At 46.9% G+C, this 18,590-nt stretch overlaps 2 protein-coding genes across 8 annotated transcripts in view; both read left to right on the top strand.

Annotated features, from left to right (window-relative positions):
• The window catches only part of FLI1 (Fli-1 proto-oncogene, ETS transcription factor), an 81,107-nt gene extending 68,985 nt beyond the window's left edge, over positions 1-12,122 (top strand). For 3 of the 4 annotated variants that reach the window (XM_042882595.1, XM_042882596.1, XM_042882597.1), the window contains 3 exons: positions 7,406-7,468; positions 8,732-8,779; positions 9,535-12,122. In XM_042882595.1, coding sequence (XP_042738529.1) covers positions 7,406-7,468; positions 8,732-8,779; positions 9,535-10,064 — 641 coding nt within the window. In that variant the 3' untranslated portion in view covers positions 10,065-12,122. Of the gene's footprint in view, positions 1-6,223; positions 6,293-7,405; positions 7,469-8,731; positions 8,780-9,534 lie in introns of all 4 variants that reach the window. The other variant, XM_042882598.1, reaches the window with a different exon arrangement.
• Positions 10,922-18,590, top strand: part of KCNJ5 (potassium inwardly rectifying channel subfamily J member 5) — a 53,305-nt gene continuing 45,636 nt past the window's right edge. The window contains exons 1-2 of one of the 4 annotated variants that reach the window (XM_042882587.1): positions 10,922-10,996; positions 12,551-12,721. The gene's annotated coding sequence lies outside the window, so the exon portion shown is untranslated. The other 3 variants (XM_042882593.1, XM_042882589.1, XM_042882588.1) reach the window with 3 other exon arrangements.

Below are 18,590 nucleotides of genomic sequence, written 5' to 3' on the forward strand. Positions count from 1 at the left end.
TTCCCTTCCCTTCCCTTCCCTTCCCTTCCCTTCCCTTCCCTTCCCTTTTCTCCTATGTGTGTATTGCTGTGTTGAGCTTTTTTCCCTGTGAATGCATGTTACTTCTTTACTTCTCCATTTGTGTTTGTGCATTTTCATTACATATGTACTTCAAACACATCAACAATTCCCATCCCCCCCCCCCCATCAGATTAGTTCTATGCCTATGCAGAGCTGTTCGCATGGTGATGCACATTAGTCTGTGTGTTTTGCATGAACGTGTGAGTAGATGTGCAAAGGACATCCACTGCCATGCAATGGTGTGTCTGTGTTACTGCTCTGCAGCATGCCTGTCTGCATGTGGATCTCCATCTGCAGCCCCACATGGTTCCATAGTGTGTGTGTGTGACTGAACGTTGGCTGAAAAGTGTCTGCTTTTCAGTGCTGGCTCGGGGAGGGATTCTTAGGATGCAGCCCTCATCATGGGCTGCACACTGGGACTTCTGCTGCCGTTATTAAAAAAAAAGCAACAACAACAGAAAAATTCTCACTGCTTCCTCCTTTTCTTTCTAACTTGTCTTCGTAAGCATTGTGCGGGTAACTCAGACATGAATCAGGAAGTTGCACTGCTGCACAGCTCAAGGATGTTTTCCTAGCCATGCTCGCACAACTGGGGGCTGTCGCCTGTGACTCAAAGCAAACAGGGAACGACTCCAAAGTTTGGAGGCCAGAGCCCTCCAGAGTGGGGGAGTAGAGCTGCAGGCTGTGCAGGAGCTCCTTTGGTCACCCTTTGTCCCTCATTTTGTACATGCATTCTGCCAAGCTCCAGCTCCTGGCTGATGCTGGGAAGCAGGAGGCTTTGGGCAAGGTGCTTGGATCCAAAGCTAAACCCAGAATGGGAGTTACACTGAGAAGAGCTGATCTCTTTGATCTGTATGTCATTAAAGATAGCAGTGCATAACAGAGCTTTTAGCTGCTTCCAGTGATTCCATTTGTGAATCCTGCTCTTCACATGCATGCTCTGCAGCAGATCTCCTATGTAAATCCAGCTGTCCCTTAGTCCCTTCTCACTTCGTTTGAGGTGACTTCTTGTCAAGAAGACAATGTTGTTCCAAGTCTTGGCTTTGCTCTCTGTCAGTTTCTCTGTTTTGCAACAGATTAATAGCGATGCAGAGTTGTTTGATAATAAAAAATGTGTTTATTTGGTTTTCAAATTGTGAAATAATCAGTCTGATAACGGAACTGTACAGAAGTTATTTTGAAATACTTTTGCACTCAGCTAGTTGCTTCCCCTTACTGGAGAGACTTGGAATTACTTAATTCCACATACGATCTCTGTGCTGGTGAATCTTTAGCAGAAGGAGCAAAGTATTCTGCTCTTGAAGTAGAAACAAATGAGGTTTGTGCTCAAAGGCACTGCGATGTCTTACATAATCATGAGAACAGTCATAGTAATGTTGGCTGCGAGTGACACAGTGTGACATGTGGCATACATGCTAACTAATTATTTTAATTAGCAGAAATTGAAAATAATTCAATGCAATTCATACTGTGGGTGAGGTTCCAAGGTCTCCCTCATAGCTCATGCCTGAGTGGGTGCTACAGGGCTAAACGTTGCAGGAAGGCAAGCACTGATGTGCAATTCATTGTGATGTGCACAAACTGTTTGAATAGGCCACAGGACTCCTCACACTGCTCTGCTTTCTACTTCAGTTCTACCATCTCTGCCACACAGTGCTAAACCTCCTGCAGATGGAGCCTCACACATTTGTCCTGAGAAAAGCTTGGTGTAAGATTGCTGCTGGCATTGTAAGGGTTGGCACCGTGTGTGCTGAGCATTTAGCACTCATACTTTGAGCCTGAGTGGGCCTGGGAAGACCCTTGCTGACTCTCCAACCTTTATGTTTGCTGCCACGATTTAAAGCAATCCATCTAATGTTCCTAGGAGGAGCTGGAGGTGTTTCTGACTTCTTTGCCCCTCCAGAAACCCACAGTCCAGGTTTCTTCTCTCCAACTGGCTTTAAACACAGCTCCACCTCTTCAGTGCAATCTCCAGGAGGTTAAATGATGGCAGTGTGAGGGATGGGTGCTCAGCAGCTCGGCAGGACTTGCTTACATGTTTGCTTTGCAGCAGCAGTGGGTTTGTTCCCTTGTGCCTACGGTCCCAGCCACTATGCACCACCTCACCTGGGCAGGAAAAGCAGTGCTGTCCTATGCCCTCCTTTCTCTCTCTCTCTACTAGTTGCCACAAGACCCCAAGTGACCACTTTGATTAATCACAAGTCTGGATCCCCAAGGACACCTGGGTCTGCTTTTCCCATTTAGAGATGCTAATTTAAATTCCAGCCACTAAGCCAGGATCTTTCTTCTTAGTGAAGCATAAGGACTCATTGCAGAGAACAGAATGTATTCTGTACGGAGAATCCCATGGATCCCATAGCCCACTTCAGATTTGCAGCCTTCTTTCCCCTGTTTACTTCACTGAATTTGTAAGGCCAAATTCTGTCTGGAAATGCATCGCCCTTGTTTGAGGGTTTGCTTTTTAATACATCGTATCTTATTCCTATTGGCTTGTTCCCTAGATTGCATTCAAACTTAAAGGTCTGCTCAGCCTCTGGGACAGTCTTCCTTATGGTGTGGAAACCTGCTTGGGGATTTTAAGCCTTGTTTCCTAAGGAAGAGAGCCTATGGCTGCCCATCCCTTCTAGCCCAGAGCTATATACGAGCCTATTATGGAATTTAGGCTAAATATCATCCAGAGGTGTGGGGAACAGGAGCAGCACAGCCTATACACAGGAGGTGTGTGAAGGTGGGCTGGTGGTGCAGTGGAGCCTGCCTCATCTTTCCTACTGCAATGCCATGCCTCCTGCATCCACACTGCACAATGTGCAGCTGCTCTCCCCCTCCCTGCCCCTCAAACTCACTCAGGGGATGCCTGGGACACACTCCTCATCTTCTTCCCCCAAGCCAAGTCCTTCCAGATAGTCTGGCTAGAAGAAGCTGCAGAGATTAGGATAATTTAGCTCATCTCTTGAATTTTGCTTGACAGCCTGCCTAATGGCCAGGCTTGACCTCCCTAATTTTGACATGTGCTAAGCCCTTTCCCAGCAGACTGCTTCACCACCGCATCATTTCTCATTGGCATCTAATTCCAGTGGAACCAATAGACTTTGAAAGGGGACTTGATGAGGATGAGAACTTCCAAATGGCGTGGAGGGTGGTGAGGAGAGATCTGGGGTGAGAAGTAAACAGATGGAGTTAGGAAAGGACCAATGCTATGTGGTATGTTTCATACAGCGTGATTTCTGGGAAAGAAATTTCATCTGGTAACAGGCAGCTGAAGCCAAGGAAAGTGCGTTAATGCATGTAAATAAATAAAATGATATTTAACCTCCTTCGCAGGCGCACTGCGAGTGTGAATGTTTGCAAAGCTGTGAGATCCTTAGTTGAAAGGTGCTGTGAAAGTGCAAAGCATTATTAATATCCTTTACCTTGCTCATAATAGAGTATGCATTCATTCTAGGGAATTTCTGGACATAAACCAGGCAGCTGCAGAATGACATTTCTTGAAAGCATCTATGATTTATTTTGTGCTCTTTAATTCCATTTTGTATTGAACACACATTTGTCATAGGACTGTTGCTCCACTGGGTCATTTGAGTCTAAAACAGACAGAGGGACCCGATCCCTTGCTGGGATAAATTTCCCCCTAGCTTCCCTGTACCTATTTGCTGATTTACACCAGAAAAAAACCTCAGTCCAAATCTTCTAATTGAATTTCCATAGCTCGGCAAGATTTGGTGTAAAATCCAAGTGATTTTAATGATAGATAAGGCTCTGCCTGTAACTAACTGTCTGGCTGGAGTTCTGTAGAAGCTCTTGAAGCCACTGGGCGTCAGGTCCTGGGAACGAGATTGTTTTTGCAGAAACTCGAGTCTCTGGATAGGTTCCCTGGCTCTGCCTTTTCCATTTTGCTTTAAACACGTTCTGCTTTAGAGTCTGGGCCTGGAAGCAGGGAGGGCTGATGTGGTTCTTTCACGTTGCACGGATTTTTGTGAAAACAAAACAAAAATAGCTGAGTGGATTTGGAATCTTTTTTTTTTTTTTTTTTTTTTTTTGAGAGGAAGAGTTGGAAAGCTGCAGGAGCTGAGTGAACACGTTGTTTCAATAGCAATGCCTTACAGTTGCTGTTACGTTTAACCCTCCTCACTTTTGGGAAGTCGCAGCCATAACTCAGCTCTGGCCTCGCATCCCAAGAGCGGCTGCCTCTGCCCACACATGACTCCAGGATCCAACCTGCATGTGGGAAACTGAGGCAAAGGGACTCAGCCAAGGGACACTAAATCTGGATTAAACCTCGGCTCAGCCAAATGCGTGCTGCTCTTCCAAGCCAACATTTAAGGACTAAAATGTGCACTCAAGGAAACCCATTCAGAGGGATTTGAGTGATAATTTGGACAGGCTTAGCCAACCTTACCTGGAGGACCAAGCCTTGATCCTTTGCGACACAAACAACCATAACAATACACATCTGGTCAGCATGTCTGATTGAGACACTGTCACTTAATGTTGACAAATCCTCAGGAGATGCATTCCACATTCTTTCCACAACACTTTAAGCAAAGCATCCTCCTGCTCAGTGACGGAGTTTCTCCATCTGGAGGAGGAGGAGGATGATCATCTATCCAGATGATGGCCTATTTGTTTACTGGAAACATGCTGACGCAAGTGAATCGACCGACCCATCCATGGCCCCTGGTTCCCTTCTCCCTTTCCTGACCCAAAAGAATCAGAGAAAATTGAGAATTTTCCAAACAAATTCTGTTACTTTTCAGAAAGGATAGTTTTCCCAACTTGTACATTATTTTTCTGTTGAAAAATTGCTATCTTTCTTTTCAACAGGCTCACGTTATGTTATGTTTCCATTACAATCACATAATAGCAAAGCCTTTTGATTGAGCAAACAAAGAAGTACATTAGCATCTCAATCTGGAAATTTCTGAGGTTTTGCCTTTCTCTTTCAACTCAGAACCTCTATATTTCTTTCAAAATATTTCCCCAAACGTGTCTCTAATAGCTCTAGTTGTAATACTTATGAAAAACATCCCAGGGGAGAAATGAAAGTCAGAGACTGGCTGCAAAGAGGACATGGGAAAAGCCAGTGATTGCTTCAGACCTCATCTCTGCTCTCCTGCTTTCAGCACTGATAGAGCTCCGGGAGCACTCATGACTTTCCAGCAAGGAAAATCATATCAACAGCAGCTTTTTTACAACAGCGACAGCTGCTGAGGGTTGAGCTGGGCCTGAAGGTCCCTGGCAGTGCCCAGCTGAGTGCCAGCTTCCAGCCTAGGGAGCGGAGACAGGGCTGGGGTGCTGCCTCCCTCTTGCAGAGATGTCCTGTTTCACTCTTTGCACCAGGCTGTAACCGTAGCAGTTTGTTTTTCAGTCTGATCTATTTGCAGTAGGGTTTGCGGTTTCTAGTAAAAAGAGGGAGAAAAAAGCAAACAACAAAAAAGAAAAGAAAAACAGGCGCATGAAATGAGTTCTCTTCCCCCTGCTTCCCTCTCTTCCCTCCTCCCATTTCTCTCCCTCTCTCCCCCTCCTCTCTCCCGTCCCCTCTCTGTTTTCCTTTTCATGCCAATAACTAGAAGTCTGTAATTTCAAAGCTGCAGCAGTTTTCCCAGCGCCGTGAGGAATGTGTGAGTGCCTGCGCTGTGCCTGCAGGGAGCTGTGCAGCGTGGCATGGCGGGGCATGGGGCAGTGCCAGCTGTGAGCTCAGAGAGACGTTCTGAATTTCACCCAGAGTGTGCCATTTATCTTTCTCCTTCTTAAAATAGCTTCTTTGCTGTGTGTCAAGTCCGTGGCCTCCCCGGGTTTTCGAGCTGCCATCTGTTTTGTGGTTCATCTCAGCCTCCTGTTCTGCTTGTTTCTGTCCTGAGAAAGGAGGCCTTTTTTTAGGAGGACATAAGATGCACTCTGAACTCCATTGAATGCAGTGGCTGTACTTCATGTTCAGAAGGTGCCACATTCGAGCACTGCCCAAACAGCCAGTCCCAAATATTGTATTTACAGCTTGCTGTCTTTGTGTGAAGGCCACAGGAGCACAGGAGGCACACAGGATAGGAAAGCCAATAGTGTGTGCATAATACTGAGTGTTGAGACCAAGGTACAAAGCTAGATTCTTGCAAGTTTTCTGGGAGGAGTTGATTTCAACCCATCTGTGCCTGTTGTCTTTTGTCATTAGATCCCTCCTCCTATGATGCAGTCAGGAGAACAGGATGGGGCAGTAATATGAATTCTGGCCTCACTAAAAGTAAGTTGTCCCAATGTGAATCACAAGTTCTGCAGTGGAAGATCAAAATGAGACTGTGGGGAAGATGGACACGGTGAGCTTGTGTTATGAGCATCAGAACAGTGGAAAGCCTGGAAATAGTAAGACAAGAGCCAGAATTCTGTTATGACAAAATTCTGGTGTCATTCTTTCAGGGACTGGTGCAGGCAGCTTGGGCAGGCTCTCAGAGATCCTTGGTACTTTGCAGAAAGCAGTCAAGCATGCAGCCAGGGCCCCTTCTGCATGAGCTGCAACTCAAACCACTGCTTTTGCTTCTTACTGAGTTTGCTATATCCCTGAGTTCACAAAACTCCTTGGGTCATGGGCTGATAACTCATGGGAAATATCAGTTCTCTGTTCCTGTAGACTGCATTCAGGTTAACATAGCAGATGATACCAAACCACACATTTCCCTGCTCCCACTGCTGGGACATAACCCCGCACAGCAGTGCAAGATGACACATCTGACTCAATGAGATCCTACAGGATGCAGATCAAAGTGGCAGAACCCAGCAGTCAGATCTCACTTCTTTGCTTCGCAGCTTTGTCAACCGTGTGCCTTCTAAATGTGGAGAGTACTCTTGGAGTTACAGTTTTCTGTTAAGAGAAATGATGTGAAGAGGAGGAGCAGATTTAATGTCAAATTAATGTATAGAAATGGCTGTGATATTTTCAGCAAAATATTTGATTTGGTAAAACCAACATTTTTTGCTTTAAAAGGTTAATTAAAAAAGGAGATTGCTTTTCCAAAATTACCAAAAAAGGTTCCCACATAAAAAAAGTCAAAATTAATACATTTTTAAAAATGCAGGTTTTTTCTTTCATGCGCGTGAACGAGAATGGAAGTTAAGTGATAATAAAAGGCAGAAAATGGACGGGGCATCTACATCGTGTTTTCCTTGCCTGCTCTGCATATTTTCATTTTACAGTGACATTTGTAATTTGCAGTGAAACCTCACATTTTTTATAAGCTTAGAAAATGTTTCCTGTCTCAATCACTGTTATTCCCTCTGTATTTTGCTCTTGTCTTATACCCTGTTCATTCTTCCCTCTCTGTTCTGGTAAATAATGTCAGATCTTTCCCTGGGTTTACAGGTCCTCCTGTTGCAGGGACACAAAATGTGAACAAGACCACAGAACAGCAACGGCCCCAGCCAGGTAATTGTTGACTGTGCCACCACTGCATTTGCTGAGTAATTGTATTTTGTACTGGACTGGGGAAATAAACGTGCCAAGCAGCAACAACCATGGACACGGGACCAACTTGCAAAGCCCTACAGGGAAGTCTCAGAACAATGAGTCAACTGTGACCCAGCATTGACAGCAACCGTCCCAAACTGTTTCTGTTTTACTGCGTTGTCCTTCCCCATTCAAAAGAAACATCCTTGTTTCATCCGAGTCACGTGCAGTGCCCAGCAATTGCATCTGCTTTGAAGCACCATGGTATGCAGTGCAGTTAAAGCATGCAGCTGTGCCTGCTGCAGCCGTGGAGTGTCTGCTCACTGCCTCCTCACCTCTGTTGCAGTGATGTCCAATGGAAGCATCTCTGAATAGAATCAACAGGGCTTCCCAAGAGTCAAAGGAAACCAAATAAGAAAAGCAAACCCTGCTGGACAGCAAGCAGTAGTGTTTCCTGCTTGTTTCCCAGGGGGCCTTTGAAAAGCTAAATACCACCTTCTCTGCTTTGCACAGCTGCTTTCTATCCTTTTTTTTTTTAGGGGGTTGGTTCTTTTGGCATCAGTTCAATCCACGAGCAAATGCTGTAGATCGAAATCACCAAAACCAGAGAGAAGCAAAGGAGAAGTGTAGACATTAGGGCTGAGGAGGCCCCACAGAAAGGGAAGGAATTCATTCCTAATAAATGCATTGTGGAGTTTTCAAGAAACACTCAGCCTCATTGGAGCCAGTGATAAAACTCCTATTACTCTCATTTGTCTAACATTCTTGTTTGCCTCAGTAAGGGAGAGCTGGGTGAACATTTCATTGATCTCAGAGGGAAGCAAGCTGGTCTGTGAACAAGTGAATTTGAAAATCTTATCTTCTGACCAGTTATTCCTATTAGAAGCAATTTATCTGCTTCTGATCTATTTCTTCTCTGCTCTCCCACCCTTGTTTTGCTCATGCAGCTGAATGTTGTAGTTGACACATAAGCGTAGGGTATGGCCAAAAGATTATGAACTTTGAAAGCTGGCAAGTCTGAACCAAGTTAGAACCAAGGTGCCATTGTGGATTCCATGAATAAATGATGGTTGATTGCTAAAAAAGGATTAAGGTCAGGTCTGTCCCACAACCAAGGAGAAAAGGCGGCACAAGTGAAGAAAATCAAAATGCGAACCGGTTTCTAGAATGGAAAGCAATGAATTGTTGTTTCTTTTAGATGAAACTTTTATTAAGTTAGCTTTTGTTGTCGGCCTTTTTTAGATCCCTATCAAATCCTGGGGCCCACCAGTAGCCGTCTTGCCAATCCTGGTGAGTTCCTCTTTGAATTCTGCATCTCTGCTGTCATTTCCTTGTGATGTTCTGCTGCTGTGTGTGCTGGATGTGTAGGTGTTGTCAGCTTCTGGAGTTGGTTATGAGGGCAACGAATCATAGCAGTTGATGTCTCACAAGTCTGGATGTTCATGAGGTTGGACGGAATTAGTGGGGAGTGATAACTATAAGCACTTGGATTGATACTGTTTGTTTACTGAAGGAGTGCCTGAAGGAAATAGCAAAGGAAACATCCTTATAAGGTTTTTTACCTTTACTGTTAGAGTAACTACACATAATAAAACCAGGAGTCATCTCATCCGAGAAAGAAATAATCTGACATAACTCTGAAGACGTCTTTCTGTAATTAGAGAGGAAACTGTAGGTATCCAGAACAATACCCATGGTAAAGAGTAAGCAATTAAAAGCTGAAACACGCTATGTCAACCATTCAGTGAAAAGTTTTGCAGAACAGTGTGCTCAGAAAGAGACCTGTTTATGAATAGCTCAAAGATTTTAAGGCCAAAGGCGACCATTATGAAATTTAGTCTGACCTCAAACTCATAAACAGAACAAAGGGTTGACTAATTTGTTTGCTGGGAATCGTTTATCCATTCCTACATAAGACTTTCTAAGGCTTGAAGGAGCAGTTCCCAGTAAAGATCGAGATAGTCCTTCTGTTTCCTGCCTTTGTCTTTGCGTTTAAGCAGGAAGCACAATGTCATTTCCCTTCCTCTTTGGCTTGCTTCTTGCAGGGAGTGGGCAGATACAACTGTGGCAGTTCCTCCTCGAGTTGCTGTCGGACAGTTCCAACGCCAGCTGCATCACGTGGGAAGGGACCAATGGGGAATTCAAGATGACAGACCCAGATGAAGTGGCGCGGCGCTGGGGAGAACGCAAAAGCAAGCCCAACATGAATTATGACAAGCTGAGCCGAGCCCTTCGATACTACTATGATAAGAACATTATGACCAAAGTGCATGGCAAAAGGTATGCCTACAAATTTGACTTTCACGGCATTGCCCAGGCCCTCCAGCCTCATCCCACTGAATCGCCAATGTACAAGTATCCATCAGATCTCTCCTACATGCCTTCTTACCATGCCCACCAGCAGAAGGTGAACTTTGTACCCCCACACCCTTCTTCCATGCCTGTCACATCATCCAGTTTCTTTGGAGCAGCCTCACCTTATTGGACCTCCCCTGCTGGAAGCATTTATCCAAACCCCAGCGTTCCTCGCCATCCCAATGCCCACGTGTCACCACACTTGGGCAGCTATTACTAGATGTGTTTCTCTTCGAGTGGCCTTAATCAGTCTTGTTGGACCTTCTCTTTTTTTTTACATCTGGGATTTTTTTGTTTTGTTTCGTTTTTCTGCGGACCCTTGACGGATAATTGTGGCCTTTCTGGGACAGAAGTAAAACTGGATATTGGCTATTCCTGGATCAAACCTTCTACTTTTGTAATTCTGCCTCTTGTGTCCTGAACTGAGAGATGGATGCTTCTTTGGGCCAGTACTCTGCATTTTTCTTTGGTTTTTAACGCTTAAATCCTCTGTAGGAATTGACTATGAAGATTGTTCATCGTTACCTGGAATGACTATTAGCTTTTTGATGAATTTTTTTAAGAATTCAAAGCTGGTTGACAAGACATGGATCCAACTGTGGGTCTTAGGAAAACATGACTACAATTATTTTCTCGCTTTGGAGAGGGTAAGAATTTGACTACAAAGTCAGGAGGACCTTGGGCTGCAGGGGACTACAACTGGAATCTTAGCTTTAAGGCAGATGAGGATGTTCACCCAACTGGAAATAAAATATATGTATTCATATATATATATATATATGTTCATGCATATTTTAAGAAGTAAAGGGCATTGAAGGGAATTTCTAGGCTGTACAACTTCAGTAGACTGTGTATTAACTCCAGAAACACCAGAAACCAGAGCAAAAAAGTAACTTGACGTCATGCACATACGTTCTCTGAAAGCAAAAGTGAAGTGGGGCAGATGACAGCAGGTCCTTGAGCTCTGCCAGAGCCTGGGGTCGCCAACCGCTACCGATTCGCGAACGCTGTGCGTTTGTCAGACCGCCACCAAAGGCTCAACCAATCAGAAGGCAAATTACTGTATAAATTATGCAGAGTTATTTTTCCCTATATCTCACAGTTTTAAAAGGAAGATGAACTAAAACGAGTTGACCTCGGTCACAAATGCAGGTTTGTTTTTTGTTTTGTTTTTTACTGTCAGCTCAGTTGTTTGTGGGTTGTTTTGTTTTTTTTTTAATGTAATTTGTACATCTTTCCAATCTGTACATTTGGGCTGTAGCTTTGTACTTTTCGCTAAAAAAAGAATAAAGAAATAAGACGTGAGTAATGTATCTGTTGGAGATAGCCTAGGTCCTGCAATGGGATTCAGAATGGTCCCCAAACTGGCCAGAAACCTCCCAGATTTCCTGAGTCTGTCTAGGGTAGATGTTTTTCTTTCATTAGCTTGTCGTAGTTGTTTGCAAATTAACTCCATTTAGCTAACATGTTTCTCTTGAAGCTGATTGAAAACATTCATTGCAACTTTAAAGCCACTGCTTCAGTTTTTTGTGATTCTTTTTCACCAAAATCTTGAACTTTGGAAAACTTTTCATCCACTTGGCAGAGAAAATTATCAAATGCTTCCCAGCACATCTTTAGGCACGGCGTTCCGTTTCCATTTCAAACACCGGTCGCTTTTCTACCACCTCTAATTTTGCATGTGCTGATTTGATGATCCGCAAACGGTGGTTTGGTGCCATAAACAGAAGGGTAAACCACAAACAGTTCTGTTTCAGAACAGATGTCTATAGGGGGATCAGGCCTACATGTACAGCCTGTTAGCTAACTTGTATTAATTGGCAAACAATTAACAGGATCAGAAATATCTCGTCTAGACAAAACCTCCGGGACTCTGTGGGTGCAAGATTTGGTCCATGTGCATCCGATTGCAGGATGAGAGCCTGAATCCAGAACATTATAGTCTGCTCATAACTTTAACCAGAAGCACTGATGCCGTTATTTAACAGAAAGGAGAAATAAGGAGCTGATCCGTTCGGGTCTGAGTGCTTTTGGGATGTTTATAAGCAACGTTACCGCAATAATCGCAGATCTTAACGATGAAGAAATTACCCGTGGGAACGGGGCTTTTGCTACTATATATATGCAATGTACTTTTTGGATATTAAAATATATATAATTTTGCAAGTAATCTTGGTGTTTTTTAAAAAATGTATGAAGTGTTACGATGAAATAGCTGTATGAAGAAGATGATGTAAAAAATGTGGCAAAATAAATGGTGGTTTTCTTCTCAAAGGCATCATCTTGTCCCACTCTCTCCCTCCTCTCTCACAGCTGCTGACAGAGCATCAACGTGCATCTAAATTACATCCAGCTAAAAGAAAACCAAGAAATCTCCATAGTTGCAGCGATCACCATCCTTGGCTCTATAAAGTAATATTGACCTCTTGTTCCAGAAAACTGGCGTGTCTGGAGCCAGCATTCATTGGATCTAATTTAGAGACTGAAGCAATCAGAAACACAGGCTCCATCTTTTGTCCGTGTGGAGAGGGGGAGAGAGAGAAATGACAGAACAGGCGAGGCACGAGGTGCAGTGTGTGGCACAAGGGCAGCACAGAGCTGGAGCAGATCCACGCTGTGCCACAGCAACTGCATCACAGCCCTGTGCTGAGAGCCGGGACACACAGCCAGAGCCAGCTGACAGCATCTCAGCTCTTTGCTCCTCAGGGTGCCCAGCAGCCACATACAGCGCAGTGTGTGCTACCAGCCTGCCAGGCTGCTCGTGTTTCTCACCTGTCCCCAGGCCCAGGGAAATGCAGTGCTCTGAAGCGTTGCTGAGGTGGAGCGGGAGGCTGCAAAAACAAGCACTGCCAAGGAATCATCTGACTGTGTCTAAAGGTCAGGCAAAGGCACTTCCTGTATTTTTTCAGACCCACGGTGGTCCTCAGAGATAGCTTGATCTTTCTGCAGATTTGATAAACCCTTGGAAATACATAACTGCACAAGCACACCATTTCCTTCCTCCACACACAGCCTTTTGTTGCTAAGTTTCTGCTACAATGGCTTTCACCAGCTTGATTAGCAGCAGCTCTGAAAAAGAGCCGTGTTAAGCGGTTGTTCAGCCACCACAGAGCTGTTCCTTTGTGTATTCAGCCATACTTGCTCAACTGAGTCATAAGAGTGAATGTTTTGTTGCTTATCTCTATTGTTTTTCACTTCAGCTCAACCCGCATTCATCAGTAGAAATATCAAGTGCTTTCTTCTAATACAACGTACCTGCCCAGCTGAAAGCAATGGGAAAACCGAAGACTGAGTTTGCACCAAAAATACCTAATTGCAGAATGTGGAGGCTATCAGAGTGTAACAGTGTCTTTGCCGGCAGCATTTGGCCAACAGCATCCTTAGAAAAAAGAAAAAGGCTTCTGAAAACGACCATTGGAGCAGCATCTTTCTGACTGCTCAGCTTGCAGCACCTTAAAGGAGCTCAGCTTGAGAGATGGAAGGCGATCTGTGGTGCCCACAGCTCAGCTCCTTTTGGTCTCTTCTCATCCCCTGTGACTGATACCAATCTTTGCTGGTATTTGCTCCTATTTAGAATTAGGCAGAGTTCGCTGCCCACTGCAGGCTGCATTCTCATAAAAGAAAGAGGTCTTACGAAGAGATCTGGGAGCTCAAAGATCTCACACCAGTGCCAGGCTGACAGCGGTGGGATTCTAGCCGGGCACCTGTCAGCATTTTCATAAGATCTGAATAGTTTGCAATGCTCAGGTGGAGAACAAAGGATAAGAAAGGGAGCGCGGTGATCCGCGCGCATCCCCGGCCAGCAGGCTGAGCGCCGTGCTGGAAGCTCGAGGGACGATAGCAGGGAATCTCCCCTCCAGCACCAACAGGGGCAGAATAAACCAGGGATGCGATGGCACCGAAAGCACTTTCTGCTTTTCCCGGGAGGACACGGCCGATGGAATTCAAGTATTTCGGGCTTCGATCAGAAAGTTTACAAAACAGAGTTGGAATCGCACGACCATAAGGCAACCGGGACGGCAGAAACTCTGCACGGAACTTCAAAACCCAGAGCCGGGCAGGAAGCACCGCTCCCAGGGAAATCGGAGCTCATCTTCGGCGCTCGAAGCTGCGGAGCTGCAGCGGTGCGGAGCCGCGCTCAGGTCTCGCGCCTCGGGAGCGCGCAGCAGCGCAGCACGAGGCGGAGGGGCCGCGCGAGAGCGGCTCGAGGCCGCCGCTGTGGGGAGGAACCGTTAACGGTCGGCTCCGCCGTGGGAGCGGCCGCGCACGGCCGGCTGCCGTCCGGTGAGAGTCCGCCGAGCGCCCGCTGCCCTCGTGTGCCCCGAGCAGCTGCCGAGTAGGGTGAGCTGGGGCTGAGCCCCTCGGGAGCCACGTCGGGCCGAGAGAGCTCCGCGCGTGGGAGCGGAGGGCGGGCGGGCGGCTTCGGCGGTGTCTGCGCAGCGGAGAGCGGCGCTGCCCTGGGCGCCCTCACGCGGCACAGCGCATCATCCGCGCCTTGCGGCGGCTCCGCAGTGAAACCGGCAGCGCTCCCGAAGCGGAGAGGCCGCGCGGAGAGGCACAGCCGCAGCCCCGAAGTGCAGCCCCGGGCCGACCTGCCTGGCTGCTAGTCGTTCTTAGCGGGGAGCAGCCCCCAGACCCCCGCCCCGTCTTCCCTTCGGTACCACCTCTGCGCTCACGGCAGGGAATGAGGTCTACCGACGCTCCTGCGAAGTGGCTAAATATGTCCCGCTCTCAGAGCTCGTGCCCAAATAAGTCACTACATGCGCTACGCTCTGTGCAGCAAAAAGAGGAACGCTTACAATGAATTCTTGCTTCGCGCTCTTAAGATCCGCCGCGGCAGCGCGGGGAGGAGCGGAGCTGCGGCCGCCGTCCGTCGCGGAGCAGTGGCGCCCCCCAGCGGCCGCGACGCAGAATGCAGCGGCGGTCCCGCAGCTGTGCGGCGCTGGGAACCGCGGGCCTGGAGCGGGGTGCGTTACGCAGAGCGCGAGGGATTCAATGTTTTCTAGCAGCCCGCGGGTGGAGATGCAATGAGATTTTCCCGTTTCCAGCCTCCCCTCGCTCACCCGGCTCCCTGGAGCAGGGAGGGTTTATGTCTTGCTCGTGCAGCAGTTTGTGCAAGTTGTAAGCTTTGCCAGGCAGATGCTTCCACCACAGGAATGTCAGCTTGGCCTCGGAAAACACATTGTGTGCTCTCACAGCTGTGCAGAGAATGCTTTCGGCTTCCTCTCTGCAGTTGCAGTGTATTGCAGGCTGTATTTGATTCAGGGTTGATGTCAGTGCTGTCACAGCAGCTCCACAGCATCAAGCTGTAGGCGCAGATTCAATGGAGGGTTGGGAACTCACCCCGTTTCCCCCATCCCTGTGCTGGCAGGGCTCATGGGCTGCGGTTTCCCTCTGTTTGTGTGGGGAGCAAGAACTGCACCAGCACTGTGACGGTTCCAGGCACTGCAGGATCAAAGGGGGCAAAGAATGAGAGAGGGAAATAAAAGCTCTTTCCAGCAGAATCCACATGTGTGCAACCACATCAGCTTGCTGCCTGGGGAGAGGAAGGAGGCTGTGACACCTCAGCCACTCTCATTTGCGCTGGGGCTGTGCGTGCTGCTGACTTGTTTATGGGGGAGTAGCTGGGTTTACAAGGCAGCACACACACACACAGGGGTGATGCTGTGAGTTTGCTGTGCCACATCACCGCAGTGCGAATCGGTCTGTGTATCCAAATGGTTTGCCAAGGTTTGTTTTATTGTTGTTATTTAGGAGTTTCTTCTCACCCATCGCTACCAAGGGGTGTGTGCAGACAGCTCATAGCACATGTTTACTGAAAGCAGTTATTTTAATTCACGGCCCTTTCTCCAGCAGCCAGCAGGACGCCTTATTCATTTGCCAGCAGGAGGGTGAATCTATTTCAAAATGATTGAAATATTATGCACAGCTTGAACGAATGTTTAAAATAAATACAGTAGAAGAAACATGTTGTTTGTGAAATGAGAAGATAAATTAAGTTTAGTGCAGACACATTATTCCCAAGCTTTGTTGCTTGGCTAATGCTTTCACAGCTAAGCCCTCTTGGCCTTCATTCAGCAGTAAGTACATGGTCTGATTTCCTCCCCTGAAGAGATGGCTTTGCTCTGTACCAATGAGGCTGATGGCCTCTGCATTGTATTCTGCAGTTGTTTCTGCCACCGGATGGACAGACTGCAGGCTGGATGGACAAATGGAGGGAGAAGAGAACCATGAGGGTTTAGAAAAGAGTGCTGTGGAGATGTGACAACGAAGCGTTGTCACAGGCAAGGAAACCTGGCTTTTTTCCAGTATCGGGGCAGCAGTTCCCTCCAGAGCCACTTCTGCTCAGCAAGATTAAATTTATTTTCATCCTCTTAACTGAACTTTCTTTTAATGGAAGTAGAGGTGACAGCCCCCAAAATAGATTTCCTATGGAGTCTGTCCTGAACGGCACTGCATGCAGAGTGCCTCTGATAACCTTTTTCCCTGCCATGGGCCTTTATCTCTCAAGTGACACACAGCTCTCTCTAGACATGAAGAGGAAATCCCCCACTGCTCCAGGCTCTGCGCTCCCTGGGTGGCAGCCAGAGGGAGGACGGCTCCTTTCCTGGGTCCTCATTTTGGTTGCCTACAATCCCCATCCATGAGAGCTTTGCTCAGCCACGGCCCTGCCACCCTGGGGTCTGCCCCAGTTCATGCCATGGCCAGTTCCCCCTCTGTCGTGTTAAAATGAAAGAATGCAACCATCTCCCCTCTGTTAGTGTAGGCAGCAAGGCTAGAAATTGAGGAAGGTGTGACTGCCAGAATAGACTAAACAACAGATTATTATCTTTCAAGTGAGATCAGCTGTCTTCTGTTTGAGTTGTGGTAGCACTTAATGCTTTGTAGACATCTGTAGTAGCAATGCTGAGGCACAGCCTGAAGCAGGGATGAAGCACCTGGTGGGAAGGCAGGGCCAGCACAGGGCAGCTCAGGTGCATGCAATGCACTGAGTGATGGAAATGATGGAGCCAGGATCCACCCCTTCCCAGCCCTCATTTAAGCGTTGGCACTGGAAGTGAGGGAGTTTTATTGGGCATTCTTGTGTACCTGAGGCCTTCCGAAGGTAAAAAGCTTTGCAGCTTCTTTTTTTGTGCCTGTGTGCCTATAGCTGTTGTATTTAAGCAACTCCTGGCTTGCTGTATCCTGAGGCTTTGCTACTACATTGTCACTGTTGCACTTTCCATTGCATTACAGTGTTACAACACTGAGTAACAACTCAGACAGGGAACAAAAGCACAGAGAGCAGCATCCTGACAAACTTGAGGCTCAGAGTTTTGAGATGGCTTCCCAAGGGCAGTGCCTGGAGGTGCGTTGTTTGGAGACCCCTCGCAGTGTGGAGGATGCACGCTGCCTCTTGGGTTGGCATTTGACTGTTTGGTGACTTTTCTCCTCATTTACATCCAAGCTAACTTTCATGAATGAAAACAGGATTCTTTCCTATCATTTCCTTGCAGAGATGGATTGGACCTTAATAAAGACTGCATTCTTACTTCACTTGGGCACTGTTGTGTGCCAGGCAGGGCAGTGGGCAGCAGCTGCCTTTGTGTCGAGAGCCACAGGTGCTGCATTGATAGTGACTGTAAAACGTTTTTACTGCTGGCAGTGTTTGCAGGACTGCAGAATCCCCACTCTTAAGGATTTGGGCAATGTCTGTTAGTGACTCTGAGGATTTGTGCTGGCAGTTCCTCCTTGCCATGCAGCCACGTGCAGTAGTTCTGATAGGTGATGAGGACAGAACTTTCTGTGCTGCTCGTCCAAAGTGAAGAGGGATTTAACAACGATGTGCAGAAGAAAGACTGAGATGGCTGAGAAGTGGCTTTTAAAGTGCTTTAGTGACATCACTGTTCTTAACATTGTTCTTTGTACAGAGTGAGAACCTCACGTCCCATCTTACAGATGGCAAATTGGAAATCCATGCCAGAGTGATTTGTTCTGAACCACCAGAGGGGCCGATGCTCCACTGGGGCTGAACTCCCTTGGCTCCCAGATCTCTATTGCTACACTCAGTCCACTCACAATGCTGTTGTGGTTATTTGACCACTTGGTTGTGCCTTTCTTTTACAACCCCTCGATCCTGCATTTAAAAAGACACGTCTGTTTTACCAGTGTTTAAAATAGATGGTCTGATTTACATCACTGAGGAGAGTTCCCAGAAAATCTCTCGCTCTGGTCCGATCACCTGAACTCTCACCAAAAGAACTTTTTGGGGGCATCAGGAGACCAAAAATATCAGATTGTGAGGATATGGATGGAAGTCACCAAAAAGCTATTGAAGGCTTTTGCTGCATTTGAAACCTAAATGCCAAAAATTAAAGCAGGAAAATGTACTCCTAGTTACCAATGAGCAGAACTTGTCTGCTGTAGAAATGCATGTTTTGTTTTGGTGAGGTGAACCATATGAAACTGGATGTGAAGATCTTTTCTGGGGGCTCCTGTGCATCACTGCTGTGTGTAATGGCAATGCTGAGGCACAGCCTGAAGCATTGATGGAGCACCTGGTGGGAAGGCAGGGCCAGCACAGGGCAGCTCAGGTGCATGCAATGCACTGAGTGATGGAAGGGCTGCAGCCAGGATCCACCCCTTCCCAGCCCTCATTTAAGGTTGGCACTGGAGGTGAGGGGATTCTGCTGGAGATCCCTGCCTACCTGAGGCCTTCCAAGGGTGAGCAGTTTCTTTCTTTTATTTCTGTGCCTATAGCTGTTGT

Source organism: Lagopus leucura, unplaced genomic scaffold (assembly GCF_019238085.1).
Source record: "Lagopus leucura isolate 7727_CA_CO unplaced genomic scaffold, USGS_WTPT01 Super-Scaffold_100034, whole genome shotgun sequence".
Classification (NCBI taxonomy): Eukaryota; Metazoa; Chordata; class Aves; order Galliformes; family Phasianidae; genus Lagopus; species Lagopus leucura.